At 44.4% G+C, this 16,970-nt stretch overlaps 1 protein-coding gene across 1 annotated transcript in view; it reads right to left on the bottom strand.

The window, feature by feature from the left end:
• Nucleotides 1–46: 46 nt before the first annotated feature.
• Nucleotides 47–16,970, bottom strand: part of KCNQ4 (potassium voltage-gated channel subfamily Q member 4) — a 68,155-nt gene continuing 51,231 nt past the window's right edge. The window contains exons 6-14 of the mRNA XM_042441293.1: nucleotides 16,699–16,809; nucleotides 15,828–15,923; nucleotides 13,898–13,986; nucleotides 11,256–11,411; nucleotides 4,273–4,490; nucleotides 3,379–3,481; nucleotides 2,554–2,685; nucleotides 1,984–2,119; nucleotides 47–1,028 (exon numbers count right to left, since the gene is read on the bottom strand). Of these exons, the coding sequence (XP_042297227.1) occupies nucleotides 810–1,028; nucleotides 1,984–2,119; nucleotides 2,554–2,685; nucleotides 3,379–3,481; nucleotides 4,273–4,490; nucleotides 11,256–11,411; nucleotides 13,898–13,986; nucleotides 15,828–15,923; nucleotides 16,699–16,809 (1,260 nt within the window). The 3' untranslated portion in view covers nucleotides 47–809. The remainder of the gene's footprint in view (nucleotides 1,029–1,983; nucleotides 2,120–2,553; nucleotides 2,686–3,378; nucleotides 3,482–4,272; nucleotides 4,491–11,255; nucleotides 11,412–13,897; nucleotides 13,987–15,827; nucleotides 15,924–16,698; nucleotides 16,810–16,970) is intronic.

The following is a 16,970-nucleotide window of genomic DNA, read 5'->3' as shown; positions in this document are numbered from 1 at the left end:
GGAAGGAAGGAAGGAAGGAAGGAAGGAAGGAAGGAAGGAAGGAAGGAAGGAAGGAAGGAAGGGGGCCCTAGCGTTTGCATAGCTGTTAAGTAGCATCTCCAACCCAGTTCCCCCAAAAGGAAGAAGTCTGGAATTGACAGCTGTCAGAGAAAAGTTGCTAAGCAGCTGGGACCTCCAATATGGTCGGCTCGATCGGTGAGCTATTGTTGAGACTCAAAAGGCCAAGAAGGTGACACTTCAGATCTGGAGAAATCTTAGTGTCAACTCCTCTGAAATTGAATGCCCCTGGAGATGCTGCAAGGTAGCAGAAGACCATGGTAGGTGCTACTCATAGGAGGATGGGTGGGCAAAAGAGGAGCCCACCCCACAAATTCATTCTAGGCTGAGATGGTTTCCTCACCACCATCTGAGTTCTGCTCATTAATGTCCTACTCACCAGCGTATACAACCTACAGAGGCATTTCTCAGTTATATCTGATGGGTGCTGTTGCATTTAGGAAACCATTAATGATGCCACGATGGCTCATGCTGCAGGTCTGATGTCCATGTTGCTCTTGGAACATCTGTCCTCAGCTGGAAGACTTCAAGTAAAGTTGAGGCAACACTTACGGTGCATTGAGGGTACAGTGTCCACCAAAGCTCTGTCAACATGGTGAGGTTGAAGAAGGTTTTGGCTTAGAGGAGTCCTATCTCCTTGAGCTGTCTGCTGTCCTCCTTGCCCTGGAAGCAGGAAGATCCCCTCCCCTTCTCCTCACCCCTCCCCAATATGGCTGGTGTATCACTGTTGTACAGCTAGACTGGGGGCCACCTTAGTCTATGTTGGTGCTAGCTGACCGGGAAATGTTCAAGGTCTGAGCAGAGACAGAGATGTCCTCATGGTCTACAGGACTGTGGTAGTCTGAGGTGATGTCTGGCTCTCCTGTAGGGATGGGCATGGCTGTGAGGCTGATGGAGTTGATGGAGCCTTTCCTCAAGCATTGCGAGTAGACGCCTAGCAGCAAATCCAGCTTGTGTTCAATGGACTGTACCTGCAGAAATATAGAGAGCGAGAGGTTGAGAAGAAGCTGAACTTTGGGTCAAAGAAGAAAGGCCAACTAGAGGGAAAACACAGAAAAGTCAACTAGGGAAAATTCAATGAAGGATGGAGAAATAAATCAACTGAAGATGAGGAAAGTCAGCTACAGATGGTAAACTCAGTTAGGGGAAACTCAGTTAGTGATGGAAAAACTCAACTAGGGATGAATTCATAAACAAACATGGAGTCACAGCTAAGAGATGTACCTCCACAGAGGTGAGTCCTCACAGACATGTCATCAGTGGAAGCCTATCCTAGACCTTAGCGTTTCACTGTGCTTTCAAGAAGATTCCTGTGAGGTTCATACCACTTCCTCAGTATTGTGTTGTGCCCAATTCATCAGTAATAAGTAGTGGAGAACCCTCTGTCAGAAACTCCAGAGAGCTGCTGCTGTTGCCAGTCAAAACAGAGAGTCCTGGCCTAGATGGAAAAACTCCTGAGTATAAGGAGCCGCTTAGGCTGCTATGACCTCTCCCTTTGCTTTCCCGGAAACCGGTACCCAGGTGGATGCAGATATCCTTCAACCTCTGGCACAGTGATTCCCAAACTTTGGCCCTCCAGACATTTTAGACTTCAGACCCCAGGATTCCTGACTATTGACCAAGCTGGCTGGGGCTTTTGGGACCTGAAGTCCAGAACCCTGGAGGACCAGGGTTTGGAGACCACTGTGAAGTTCTGACATCTCCAGTTTTGAAAGGAGCAGCTAATCATGAAGTATACGACTTCTGCTGGAGACTTTGGAGAACTGCATTCACTTCTTCTTTTTCCTTGTTAAACTTTATTTAGGGCCCTGAGATGGCATCTGTATGAGCCAATTACTGAGGTTCCTACGAACTGTAAGTAAAACTCCATCTTTGGCTTGGGTGCATGAGGAGAATATTAAAGACCTCCTCTGGACCCAGACCTACCTGCTTCTCCACTTTGACCACTCTTCCCAGCATACTGAACTCATCCACCAGTTCCATCTCCAGCGATGACTTCTCAACTTTCTCCCGCACCTTCTTGTCAATAGCGATGGCTCCACGACCCACAATCTGGTCCACCCTTCAAGGCAATGGGAGCAAGGAGAAAAAAGAAAGAAGGGGGGGGGGAATCAAACTACTACAAGATAAGTCTCCCTTACCTAGAATTCCAAAATCAAAAAATACTCCCATGTCCAAGCCGCAGCATCTCTAACAGCTGGAAGTAATACCCTCCCTGAATTCCAAGGCTTGGAGAAGTTACTTTTTGGACTACTATGTCCAGAAACCGACAGCCAAAATGGACCTCAATCGGGAGGAAGGGAGCAGTGTATCTACTCTTGGTTTTAACCCAGGCTTAAAAGAGTTCTCCATAGTGCTGAACATTATCCTCCAAAACTGAAGTGATTTTGAAATTGAAACTGAATTTAGCTCAGACCATTAAAGTCTGCACTTAAATCTGGAGTGGATTCATAACACATTTTCACTGACGCTGAAGGCTCCTGAAGTTCTAGTTACCGGGTCTGAAGACTCTTGATCCTTCCCAGCATGTCCAGGTGGCCGGCTGAATACTGCTCAATAACATCCTTGACATCATATGGGCGCAATGTCTCCTTGAACTTCCTTTTGGCCACCAGAAATTTGAGGATTCTGTGATAAAAAATGAAATGAAAGTGTGATCATCCAGATCAGAACCATACCACTGAAGAAATGAAGCAACCCAATGGTGAACTAGGGCCTGGCCTTGAGCCTTAACAATCGTTAAATGGACCATCCTATTAAAATACTTAAAATACATATAAAAAGTTCAACATATAGCAAAGATCAACATGGATCCTTCTGCCATATCCAGTTAAAAAACTGAAGGCCTACATAAATCATCAGGTCTTTGCCTACAGAAAGAGATTACAAAGGGGACCAACCTAACTTACCATGAGAGGTAATTCCACAATGTGGGAGCAACCCCCAAGAAGTTAAATGGACCATCTTTCTTTCCTGTGTCATCACCAACCACACCTGTAATGGTTTTGGGGTGGAAACAACACCTTTTCCCTAAAGATCTTAAAGTTCAGGTAGACTCATACCATCCCAAGGATTCATCCATAGGTCTCAGATTTGGGCCCTAAAATCCCAGGATCCAAGCTTTTCCAATCTGGAAACTCAATGCAGAATGGAGAAATTGGCCCACCCAGACAAAGAATACAGAATCACAGAATATTAGAGTTTGAAAGGACCACGAGAGATATCTTATTCAAACCCCTGCCATAGAGGACTAGAAATACAGAAGCTGATCCAGGGACACCAGTTTGATAAGTTCTCCTACCCTTAACCCATAGGGCTCACCTGACCGCCCTGATGAGAGTCTTGACAGCGGGCATGATATCCTCAAAGGTTAAGTCGCACTGGTAGGTCTTCTCCTCACTGCTTTCCTCTGCAGGACCATCAACTGTGAATGGGGAAAAAAATCTTAAGAACACCCACTGGGATACTATTAGGTATTTATTTCATCATAAACTGACTTACAATCACATAAAGGTGAATCATATAAAGGTGAATCTTGCACAATGCTTACATTCCGAGAAGGGGAGCAGTGCTATAGCTACATCTTCTGGACCATTGATCAAACAGAACCATCAGCATGGCCACTGTGCAAAAGACCTGATTTACAATGTGAAGTCAAAGGCTTTCATGGATGGAGTCCATAGTTTTTTGTGGGTTTTTCAGGCTACGTGGTTGTTGTTCTGGAAGAGTTTATTCCTGACGTTTCACCAGCATCGATGGTTTGCATCTTGAGAGCTACAGATGCTGGTGAAACATCAGGAATAAACTCTTCCAGAACACAACCACATAGCCTGAAAACCTCACAAAAAACAACCTGATTTACGTTTCCCAATACAAATGTGTCCCATTGCACAACATGACACATTGCTTATCGGGACATGCTGAGCATTGGGACATGGTGAGGATCAGGAAATGTGGTGCATCAGATTGCAATGGGTGCCCACGTTGCACAATGGGACATCTTGTGTAACGTCCCAGTGTGCATTGTGGCAATTCACTAACAGGATTGTATATCATGCCAGCAACTGTTATTGCAGCTCTGTCATCGTAATGTAACTCTGAAGCAGGTTTTGTCATTTTTGAAACCCAAACAACTCCTCTCCCTTTGCAGTTCTGAGCAGGTTGTAAACGTGGTTCAAACCCTACGGAAACCCTGTGGTTTCTCCCAAAACCTACCTTCCACAGGTATCCGGGGCTTCAGCCTCAATGAGGCCCGGAACCGCGTCCGGTCATTGAAGCTCCAGCTTTTCTGGACCTTGGTGGGGCTGGAGGCCTCATTGACGTTCTCGGTGCTGGGTGAGCGGCGGAGGGGCGGCACCAGATGCTGCTTTCCTCGACTGCCCTGCCTCTGGGAATTGCTCAGGCGGATGCGGTCCTTGATGCCCATTTTATTGCTGCAAAGGATTCGGAGTAGGAAGGAAGAAATCAACTAGAAAGTGGACAACTCTTGCACCGGGGAGGATTACACTAGAGAGAAATCTGCCCACATTTACCATCTACCCACTATGGACCTCCAGTAGAAACTGGGGTTTGGTTGGAGCTGGCTTAACTGTCCCTAAAATCTGACGTTAACTGTCTCTCTGACTCAGGTTTGAGTAAATTCACCTCTCTCCCTGCATCAAAAAATAGTAAAATCCCAGTGATTTCAAGACATTTTGCGAGGTCCTATAGTCAGAAAGTGAATGAAAGGGCCTTTTAAGAGTTGCATCCACACCACAACGCTAATAGAAGCTTGATCCCACTTTAATTGCCATAGCCCCATCCCATGAAATACTGGGATTTGTAGTTTAGGGTACAATTTGGAACCCTTTACTCTATGATGGAGCTGCAGCACTTAAAGTGGTGTCAAACTGCATTAAGTGTAGATGCATGCACCCCTAGTATACAAAAAAGTCTATTAGCCAAGCCATTGGCCATTTTAAAAGACTCACAAATGTATTAAAACAGGAGTTTTCTTGGACTGCAGCCCCTCTTATCAGGTGCATGAAACGTTACCTGCACTTTCCAATATACACACATATATGTAGCACATAAGCTTAAAGGGATAGAGGGAAATAAGAAACAGAAGGTACTGACAGCAACCACAAGCTATTCACAAAAACCTGTGTTGATAACACAACCATTCTTGAGAGTAGGCATGCCAATTTGTAGGTCTTGGCGATATTTCTGAATCAGTTCTTGCAATTAATGCTAATATTTTATCTGGTGGCCTTTTTATATATAAAATAAGGCTACAAAACATGCTTTGGACTGCTTCCATTCAACAACAGGTTGCACCATTTGTGATATTGTAAAGGAAAAATGACTTTTTCCATTCCTGAAAAAATTGCTTATTGAGAACCATTTCGGGAGTCCTAGTTCTCCCTCTAGCGTCAAAACTAAACTAAAGCACCAACGGTTCAGGAAGAGAAACAGATTTTCAGTTGCAAAATGGGATGGGGCCACTTCTCCCAGCTGAGTCAGAATTAAGCTCAGCTTCATCTAGAAAAGGTGAAATAGGGCCAGCTGTTGGGAGAATGCCCCCAAAACCGTTTTTACTTAGGCTGCATCCGTACTGCAGACACAATCCAGTTTGACATCACTTTAACTGCCATGGCTCCATGTCTATGCAATTCTAGGATTTGCAGTTTTGTAATCCTTCTGTGTCAGAGAGCTCTGATGCCACAACAAACTACACATCTCAGAATTCCATAATACTGAGCCATGAGAGTTAAAGTGGTGTCAAACTGAATTATTTCTGCGATGCAGATGCAGCCTTAGAAATCAGTGTCATTTGCTTGAAAGCCACCAGCCTCTGCCCAAAATGTTAGCCTTTGCACATTCCACAATTGCATCAAAACTCCAATTCCTAAGAACCACAGTTCTCCCTTTCTTTTCAAGAACAGGTTACTAGTCCTTATTAATGATGAACTGGAAAGCATTCATGAAACAAAAGTTCAGGGCTGGGGAGTATCTCCCTTCCAGATGCTCTTGTACAGTAATTCCCATCACCCTGAACCACTGACCATGCTAGCTGAGGCTGATGGGAACTGGAGTACAACATCCGGTGAGCCAGAGTTTGACCTAATCTAGTGAATTCTGAGTCAGATTTCCAGTAGTCATGGGTTAAGTTTTCATTTTGTCAAGCAGAATGAAGGATGCAAACCAGGAGTTCAGCCAGTGAACCTAGCGCATATAAGGTTGCAGAATCCCATGTCTTGTAAAATGTGGGTTATCTTATGACTACAAATGTTTTTATTCCAATATATCATTGCAGCATGTCCATCCTAAACCCAGAAGGAATACACCGTTCGTGTTTTAATATTCAAACAAAGGACAGTAGGAGAGGGGTGGAATCTATGCATGCAACAAACTCTTCTCACACTCCAGAGCACTATGGAAATACTTACGGCAAAAGGCTGAAAACAAGCAAAACAAACAAGACATTGATGCATTAAAATGACCAAGAGGTAAACAGACTGAAAAAAAGACACCACCGGACGAAGGATGCCTGCAGAGGAGATGTTTGGATGTTCAAGAGGGCAGGGGGAGTTCCCACAAAATAAGATGATGATTTCGGACAATGCTCTTGCTTTTTTTTCCCCCTTCAAAAATCCAAGAACATCTGTCCAGATAGGAACCCAAGCCAAGCCAACTGCATCACCAAAAGGATGATCAGTTTTCCCTGTGAGTCCCTCGACCAACTAAGACATCTTACACAATGTCTAGAGACTTTCTCCTCCTTTGTGGTCATCTGCCTTTGAGTCACCTCCAAAGGTTGGTAGAAAGGATTTTTTCAGTTCAGGTTCAAGCAGTTTTGGAGGACTTTAGAGAATAGGAAAATGGTTGTTTGCCCTTGCCTCTGAGACTGACATTTTGCAAAGAGGCCTTGCCACAGACATGCAAAACATCTGTATCTTGAGGCACATCAAATCTCTCCCACAGCTATCCATGGGAGACCAGTCGGTCCGACCAAGTTATCTTTCGGATCAAAACAACAAAGTGTTAGCCCTAAACCTATAATAAAGCAACCAAAGAAACAGAAGGGTCTGGGGAAAATTGTTAACAGAATAAAACTTAAAAATAATTTTAGTGTCTAAAATGCATTCAATAGGTGCAATGACAAAGAATTCCCTTATATATCAAACATATGCATTGTGTATGAACAGTGCAATACACTGTGCAAATATGCATGAGGAAGAGAAAATATATTCATATCCAAACACATTTATACACAATGCATATGTTTGATATAAGGGAATTCTTTGTCACTGCACCTATTTAATGCATTTTAGACATTAAAATTATTTTTATGTTTTTTTCCTAGACCTTTCTGTTTCTTCGGCAAGTTATCTTTCTGACAGTGTCAGTGGCTTCCATATCAGTGGGGCAGAAACTCCAAGTTAGAGTCCAGACTTTAAAGGTGCTATCTAACGTGGATAAAACATCTCCTATAACTTTAGATTTAGCACCTTGGATAGCTCTGTTAAAGTTTGAACTAGAACCTGGCATGAATGCACCACCACAGAAGACACCAGCTGCTATTGGTTTCTAGAACTAGAACCTGGTGTGGGTGCAGAACCACAGAAGACATCAGCTTCCACTGGTGTCTAGAACTAGAACCTGGCGTGAATGTACCACCACAGAAGACACCAGCTGCTATTGGTTTCTTGAACTAGAACCTGGTGTAGGTGCACCACCACAGAAGACACCAGCTTCCACTGGTGTCTAGAACTAGAACCTGGCGTGAATGCACCACCACAGAAGACACCAGCTGCTACTGGTTTCTAGAACTAGAACCTGGTGTGGGCACACCACCACAGAAGACACCAGTTTCCATCAGTGTCTAGAACTAGAACCTGGTGTAGAGGCACCACCACAGAAGACACCACAGCTGGAACCTGACACTGGTGTCATAGAAGCATCTCCAACTTTAGTGATCTTCTGGTTCTGAAGGTTTAAGCCACCCAGCATTCCTGCACAAAGAGTTTGAAAAGCATTGCCGTATCCAGGGGTCAGGGGAAAACAGCCCATTGACTTGTTTCTTGGGTTACACCAATGAGTTTTCAAACTTCCACAGCCACCTTTGTTCCTCCACTCTTTTCCCCATGCTCTTCAACCAAGAAAACATGGAATAACTTCAGAGCCAGCACTTGTGTGAAATTTTAGACAAGCCTGAGTTCTTTCTTCGGGTTAAAAAAATGAAATGAAATGGGTCCGATCCAATGCCCATCTGTGACACGTTGTCAGCATTTGCAAATGCAAGCATAGAGAAATCCAAGGACAGGGATGAAATCAGCCTTGCCCAAGGTTTTCTGTAGGTCTAATATTGTGAGTAATGGAGACCTCCAGAATCTCCAGGGTCTCTTACGTATTACACCATTGTAGTACTTTTATACCACTTTACCCATCCTTGCTCCATCTCACGGACTTCTGGGATGTGTATTTTTGTCAGGAACAAGAGCTCTCTGGCAGAGGCTATTAAATACTACAGACCCCAGGTTTCCATAGGATGGAGCCACAGCAATTAAAGTGGTACCATAGTGCTATAATGGTGGAGGGCAATGGCTAGCCAAGCCTGCAGAAAGGAAAATGTGATGCAGCCGCGCAAGCATGTTCACATTGGAATCCACACACCTGTCAAAAGTGGTGACATCGCCATACTAATGGAACCACTTCACCAGGAATGTGTGTGTTTGCATGCACAAATTGGTATATGTCTATGGACGTAGTGACTGGTAGCTTCCATGTCAGTCTGACCTGCAAAGGAGGAATCCAAGATGGTGAACCTATTTTTGGGCAAGTCTTCTTTGGGATAGGTCTTTTCAAGTCCCAACTAAGAGCGGATTCACCATCCCCATAGACATGGCAGCCACCATCCAACAATGTCTATAGAGGTGTGTCTACTTGGGGTCAGTGCTGGCCCTAAGAGTTATTCCAGAACCCAATGGTAGTCAGTGGTAGGTAGATCTCCAGCACAGCTTTGTAAGAGTTGTCAAAGAAAATTCCATCTCCTCGTTTAATTTTTGGTTTCGGGGAAGTAGAGGCTCTGAGGGGGTTCCAGTAATGGACCCTGCCATCCATCAAAGGTATTTACTGTTGGTAACCAAATGTCCACAATTGCTTTTGGTAGAGCCGCACTGGAGATATACCATCCAGGGACAGGAGAGCAAACCTATCTCCCATCCAGGAAGCAAGATACCAATGTGGGGAGCCCACCATGCACATCTCCATGGCACCCTGCCTCCGCATGCCCTTCCTTTAAAAGGAAAAAAGAAGACAAGAAACAGAACACAGATGCAACAAGAAGGCCATCAAATCAATTCAGTCCCAAAACATCTCCTGGGGAGCAGATCCCAAGCCTTGGTACCTCTGTTTCCAGCCGGTGTGAATCCGAAAGAAATTCCTTTTACTACTAAAGATCTGGCTAGAGAGATGGGAAGGGAAAAGGACAAAAGAAGAAAGATAGGAAAGGTGGGGGGGAAGGAAGAAGGGGGAAAGTTAGTGGCGGGAGTGGACATGGAAAGAAAAGTTAGAAGGGTGGTCCAAGAAGAGAGAGGTTAGCCATGCTGAGGCCAGCACTTGCGGAGCAGATTGCCCCACGATTCAAATGCAACTGAATTAGCACTATTTTTTTTTTTTCGGCTTCTAGCTCATTCTTGGGATTCAGTTTATCCATCCCTCCTTGAAGCAAATCCACCGAAGTCTTCTGGGTGAAATTCTGCTCACAACAAAATCATTCGGAGATGGAAAAAGTATGACACATAACCAACTATGGATAGGATGTTCTGATGCCATTCTATATAACTGATTGCTTTCCTTTTTCTCTCATTCTCCCACCATCCCATTGCAAACCTCCATTTCCTCTTCTATTTGTTTCTTCTGTATTCTGTCATTTGCACTGTATTAATTTTCTTACTCTTATTTGTGACAAAAAATAATCTGGACAAAGAAAAGTATGCCAATATCACTGATATGACCAATCATAAATGAAGGAGTGCAACACGTATGGGTCGCATCCTAAACTCCCAGACCAACATGAAGACCAGCTTGGATGGATGGAAGCTTTGAAAAATAATGGTCATCCTTCAGCAATACAGTCTTACAAAAGGAACCAGGTTGCCTTTGGAAAAAGTGATCCATTACAGTAGCCTTTGCCAATATAGTGGCCTTCAGATGTTTGAACTACAGTTCCCAGCAGCTCGACCAGCATGGCGAATGGCTGTGGATGGTGAGAGTTGCGGTCCAAAACATCAGCCGGGCACTGCATTGAGCAAGCTTAGTCCTATGATATGTCTGTATGGTTTTTGTTTTCTGATGCTCTCTTCCCCCTTTGTGTGAACACACAAATACAAAGAGAAAGATACATCAGGGTTATTCTCATTGTGAAGACCTCTCCTCCAGCAGTAGCTGCAAATCACCTCTGAAGGAAAACCTACCTTCCTGGGATCTCCCTCTTTTTTGAGGGGGAATAAAAAGCAGACGCGGCGGCTTTAAGGGAAAAGAAGGTTACCTTAGGCGTAAACACTTGTGAGGTGGAGCTTCGTCTTCTTTCCAGCTTCCAGAAATGAATGGGACACGGTGAAGTGATGGGAAAGTGGAGAACAAAGAAGGAGTGGAGGAGGAATCAAGGGTGGAACAGAAGAAGGGCGAAAGAGAGAGAGAAAGGTGATGAAATGAGACAGAGACTGCAAAGGAGACATGAAGGATGGGAACGCTCTAAAGAACAAGTGGTGGAGACCATCTCACCGTAATGAAATCTGCCCTTAAAATGTTGGTGTTCAGGAACCCTGCAAGGACACCAGAACCTGTGCTAGAAAATCGGACCCAAATTGTACGCAGCCTATTGACAGGTCAGGACTGCAATAGTATCATTTACGGAGAGTGAATCTGTCCTTGGAAAGCATACCCCGCTAAAAACCCATCAAGGCAATGGGACATAATACTGGACTCCAACCAGCAGAGGGAGACAAAGTTCTACACTTGGTTGAGAGACCATCAATGCACCAACACAGATCAGAAGGAAGCCAACTTGACTCATATCACATATCAACAAAAAGAGTAGAAACCAGCACAAGGGACCATCACGAGGAAGACACAGAGGCAGCACACCACAGAGCAAGAGAGAGAGGACACACCGGGGGCACAGAAGACTTAGGAGGAGACGTCTTGGACCCTACCTTTCCCCTGAGTAAAAGGGAGGACCGGCGGTTTTCATGCCAGAGATGAAGCAGTGATAATGCAGTGGCGCTCCATCGGGGTATTTCCTCACCTCAGGCTTCCTAAGCCCTCCATTGCGAGCTCGGTGCAAGTGGTCAAACATAAGGACCAATTCTCTAAGGATGGGTTCAAATAAAAAAATATATACAATGGAGAAATATATATATATATAATGGAGAAATTAAAAGGTTTCAAAAAGGGGTGGGAGAACACAAGTAAATGAAAATGAAACAGTATCAAAATAACATAAATATCTGCAAAAGAAGGTTTAAAGAGGAGCATGGGGAAAAACAAGGAAAATAAAAGGTATTCCACAATTCCTTGTGTTCTCTTTACTGGTATCTCCAGGGGTAAGAATTATCCAGTGCTGCATGTTGAATGAAGGTCTGTACATTTTGAGTGAGAACAGCCAACCTGGAGCCCTCAGAATGGGATGGACAATAATGCCCAACATCCTCAGAAACCAAGCTTGGTTCATGTGCCATGTGATGGTCCTTCAAATATTTGAAGATGGCTATCCTATTCCTCCTTGGTGTTAGAACTTGAGATGCCACCATATTTGTTACTGTGTGCCTTCAAGTCATTTCTGACTTATGCCAACCCTAAGGCAACCCTATCAAGGGGTTTTCTTGGCAAGTGTCTTCAGAGAGGATTTGCCATTGCCATCCTGAGGCTGAGAGAGTGTGACTTACCCAAGGTCCACCATATACATATATACGTGTTTCTTTGGTTTTGCACACTGAAGGTCCCAGGTGTAGCTCTTGACATATCCACTTATGACAGGGAAAGACTCTTGACTTAAACTCTGCAAGTCATTACTGAGTAAGATGGACCCATGGCATGGGTAGATGTTTGACTTCTGTGTTACTTTCTAAACAAGTCCTTTATTGAGAACCCTGAGAACTGGAACCTTACTTTCTGGTGAGTGGAAGGTCCACATCTCAGGGGCAGAGAAACTGCTGTAAATGTTTCCAAACATCAATCTCTGAAATATCCAGATAGGACTGGGAAAGCTCCTTGCCTGATATTCTGGACAAACAGTGGACAATGGCTTCCATATTAGTGGACTTTGAATCTACTCTGAGGTTTAAACAGAACAATACCTATTCTTGGATAGCTCCTTTAAAGTTCATACTGAAATCCAGAGTGGATTTTCCACCACCCATGACACCAAAGTCAACAGGACCCACAAGTTATGTATCAACACATTTGCCTGGATTTATGGAGAAGTCGTCTCCATCTCCTTCTCCTCCTCTTCCTCAATATCATCACCACCACCATCTCTATTTACATGATGGTTCTCCTCAGAGGTGTGGCTCCAGGAGTGGTCATGGTGAGCACCAGGAGTCCAGCTTTTCCCACTGCATCCTGCCCCACTGACATCCCACCACCGCTGTTCCTGGTACCACTAAGACCCCACCTCTCCTTCAGTCTCCATTGCAGTTTCCACCAACTACACAGGTCTTTGAGCCTATCCATGGTCCCAATGCTGATGGGGGAAGAAGGACAACATGTTATGAGTGACAAGGATGGAGTCGGGATGAGTTGGGATCAGGGTGTGGAATCCGCAAACACAATAATCTACAGCCATTAGGTTTCCCCTCTTAAGGAACCCAGAAGACAGAGCATTCTTTTCCCCACATAAGAATTCTCCCATGTGAAATATCCTTCAGTCCCCAAATTCCTAGCATTGCAGTAAATGAGGCATCAAAAATTGCTCCTACCTTGACCTCTTTTATTCGATGGGTTCATATCCCCTGGGTCACCTTACCTTCCCCCTTTTTTTGGAGACCTAAACTCTATTTTTACTGTTAGCCACTTTAATCTGTTTGGAGAAGCAGGATATAAATCATCATCATCATCATCATCATCATCATCATCATCATCATCATTTCTAAAAGCTTGACATTTTAAGTTCCTGCAGTGCTAGAATGCAAAAGCATCTTGTAGCACCTTTGAGATTAATTGTGCAAAAGAAATTGCAGCGTTTGTAGATTTGGTCAACTTCCTCAGGTGTCTCTGAATTCTACTGTAATGCTAGAAATTTAAGGAGTCAAGGAGGGGGATGAATTTTTATGGGGGGAATACCTTCAGTTTTACCCCCAGCAGGACTTTTGCCTAACTATGAAAACACAGCAAAAAGAAACAGACTATAATCCCCCTTAGAAATCTACCTCCAGGTTGAAAATAACAATAATAGACCATTGTTACAACCATTGCAAAAATTTACATACTTTTTTCACTCTGTCTTGCGTCTATTCTGTGGAAGGAAACTCACTCCAAAAGTGGAAACCAGCCTGAAGGAACAAGGCACTTCAAAGGAAGATACGGTCCAAAGAACCAGCACCAAAATGTAAGAATCAATGCCTGGGGAGAAAAATCTTCATTTTTTGGTCTACAACTCTCAGAATTCTGGGAATTGTAGTCAAAAATTGAGATTATTTTCCCCCCCAACTCTACCAAGAACCATACATTATCCTCCCCATCGGGTCAACAATGTCCATCAGATAATGTTCTCCCTATTCACAAAGAGTTCGGAAATCCTTGGCGTGGCCACCAAACTCCATTCACACTCTTGCATAACAGATAACAGTCCACCTACCTAAAGGATGGGAGGATGCTGTCATAGTAGCACCAGGTGGCCGTCAGGTACGCCCGGCTGATGTCCGTTGAGTAAAGACGCCAAGCGGCCTGGAGCAATCGGAGCCAGGGGAGAGGAAGAGAAAGAGAGGGATACCTCTATGACATGCCTCAGTAAGCCAACTCTTTACTAATAATAAATTAAATCTTGCTTTCCCCAATTCACTCAAGGTATCAGTATAATGTTGGAAGTGTAGGAGGAATCATAGCTGCAATTCAGATAATGATGTGAAGAAGAACTCCTGGCACCCCCCCTAGAGCCAACCCAGCAGCCATTCAGATTATGGGTCACAGCTATACCCAAATCCTATCCGGTCTTGGAAAAAACACTGCGCAAGGAGGCATTGCACGGCTGCATTCCCACTTACAAATAAATCACTTTGCAAACTGAATCGACGGATTGGTTCAGCAGCAGAGCGTGGCTCACCCTACATTTGCCCCAACCACATTTTCTTGCTGCAAAATAAAATAAAATGTTTGGTTCACATTCACGAATGAATCGATTCAAAATGGACCCTCTCCATCTGGCTGAAGGGCAAATTAAAATCAATTCCGATCCACATCTGGTTCACACTCGCACGGAATTGGTCTATCCAAAAAGACACTGAAAAAATATCAGCGTCAAAAAGACACGGGTTAAATGGGCATGGCCCCTCTCTCTGAATCACTTCAGCAATTCAGTTCAAGCTGATTTGCAATCCGGTTTAAAAGGTAGTGGAATGAGGCCTATATCTCCTTGCACAATGTCTGGGGGTAAACCCCATTTACACTGGCATAGCCCCATGTTGAGCATCGGACAGATTGAACATTGGATATTTTTGCATACAGGATATGTTCTCCCACCCCTGAGCTTGGTTACTTTCCCAAAAAACATGGGATGCTTTCTTACTCATTCCCAAAGACAAATGGCAGACAGACACAGCCATCCAAAGAAGGCTGAAATCCATGGGTTTGCTTATTATATTTTAGGCAGAAATCTTTTTCTCCTACTCATTCTGGTCCCATCTGTGACCTCCTTTCTTAGCACTATCCCTCCTTCTCCTCCCCGCAGGAACCTACGACTACCAATTCTACTCTTCTGGCCATTAGGATAAAGGGCCTCTCATCCAGGCAAATCCTGGCATATCAGCCTTGTGTCAAGATGGGTTGTCTCCTATTGCAGTCAGAAAGGTCTATTGTAGTCGCTTTTGACTCCTTCCTTATCTCGCTGGTTCAGAGGGCTCCTGTGACAAATGGGACACCACCACCCTCCATTACGTCTCCCTGCTGCTATCTCCGCCTGGCAGCTTGGCGCAGCTAAATGCAGCTTCCTGTTGCCATTCCTCTCTCCGGGGCTGAAAGGCCAGTGTGCAGAACTACTCAAAAAGAACAGCGGATGAGACAAAAGGGATGCCTCTCCCTGTTTCTGCTCACAATGCAATCCATCAGGTGCTGCTTTGCCCCCATCTTGCTGGTGTGCAAGGTGCCTGTGTCCTCCACGACTCTTAGCACTGGCCAGTTCACAAGACCCTGCTTTCCACAGCAGATGGAAGATGGGGATATGGCTGCCTGCTTGCTTCTCCCCCAGGCATTAATTCCCACTGGAGACTTTACTAAAATGACCTGCACCACCATTCCAGAGTCACATAAAACAGAATGAGTTGGGAACAAAGAGCTCTAAATTTCGATCCATTGTGTTCTGAGAACTCCTGGAGGAAGAACAAGGGCCAAGATCCTCTTGGCACTTTATGCTGGAGTAACTGGGCTTTATGCTTGCATATCTACTGTCTTCCAGTGTTGCACAAGGAAGTTTCCAATATCTCCTTATCCACCGACATGGAAAGCACCCACTGCTGCAGGTTAGCACTAGAGTTTGGGTTTAGGCCTAAGAAAATGCCAGAATTTCCACGCACCTGGATCAAGTTGGCTGCTGGCGTCCTTCTCTTCTCAAAATGCTTCTGCCGATGTTGCTCTTGGACCTTGAGAGCAAACCCAGAGCCCAGAATACCCTGCATGGGACAAATAAATAAGGATAAACCTCTTAACCATAACTTCTAATTTTTGTCTTCCAATTTTTTTTCCATTAACAATCCTAATTTCCCCCCAAAAAATTCTGCAGTTTTTTGCACAAACAAAATATTGGAGATCCAATATTTGAAACTGATTTTTTTTTCCATTTTGCACAACACAACACATAAGCCATAGAAAACTACATTTATATTTTAAAATATATACAAGTCTAAATCCTTAATCTTAACTCTCTGTTGCTGGTAGTTTTATGTGGATCTAATACTTGTTTTGGGGGAGATCCATAACTATGATACACCCTTCGCAACCTTGGGATCAGTCACTTCCAGACTGATCTTCCTTACAGGGCTGTTGTGAGAATTAAAAATATAGGGCAGAGACGAGCCATGCATGCTGCTTTGTGCTCACAGGAGGAAAAGTGAGATCTATACATAATAAAAATGAATAAATAACAACTAAAGCAGACTCAAATACCTCCAGGGTCTGGGACATTCGACTCAATAATAGATGGTAGCTTCTATGCCAGTGGGGCAATGAATCCATCCTGGGTTTGATCCCAAACTTTAAATGCATTATTCACTCAAGGTGCTGAACCCTTTCCTACAAATTAGTTCAGCATCCGAAACCACTCTTTCAAAATTCAGATGAAAACCTGAAATGGATTTACTACCCCACTGTGATGGATGGCACCACGGATTCTGCTCCTTCCTCCTAGGCAACCCAGAGCTCCCCCTCCATTTCACATTCCCCACTTACAGCAGGTAGAGCAAAGAAGGAGATGCCCAACAAGGCAAAGCAGGCTGCCAGCACCCGGCCCAGCCAAGTGTGGGGGGTCTTGTCCCCATAGCCGATGGTGGTGAGCGTGATCTGAAAGCAGCAAGGGAAGATGTCATTATGGTTCATTTCCAGCAAACCTCCATTCCTTCCACTCCTGTTCAGCTCTCTACAAACAGTCCTTGCTTTACACTGGCCAGAATCCTGTTGGCGACATATGCATGTCACCAACAGGATTCTTGCCTATGTCTTGT

Source organism: Sceloporus undulatus, chromosome 9, assembly GCF_019175285.1.
Source record: "Sceloporus undulatus isolate JIND9_A2432 ecotype Alabama chromosome 9, SceUnd_v1.1, whole genome shotgun sequence".
Lineage (NCBI taxonomy): Eukaryota > Metazoa > Chordata > Lepidosauria > Squamata > Phrynosomatidae > Sceloporus > Sceloporus undulatus.
This window is presented reverse-complemented; position numbering and strand designations above follow the sequence as displayed.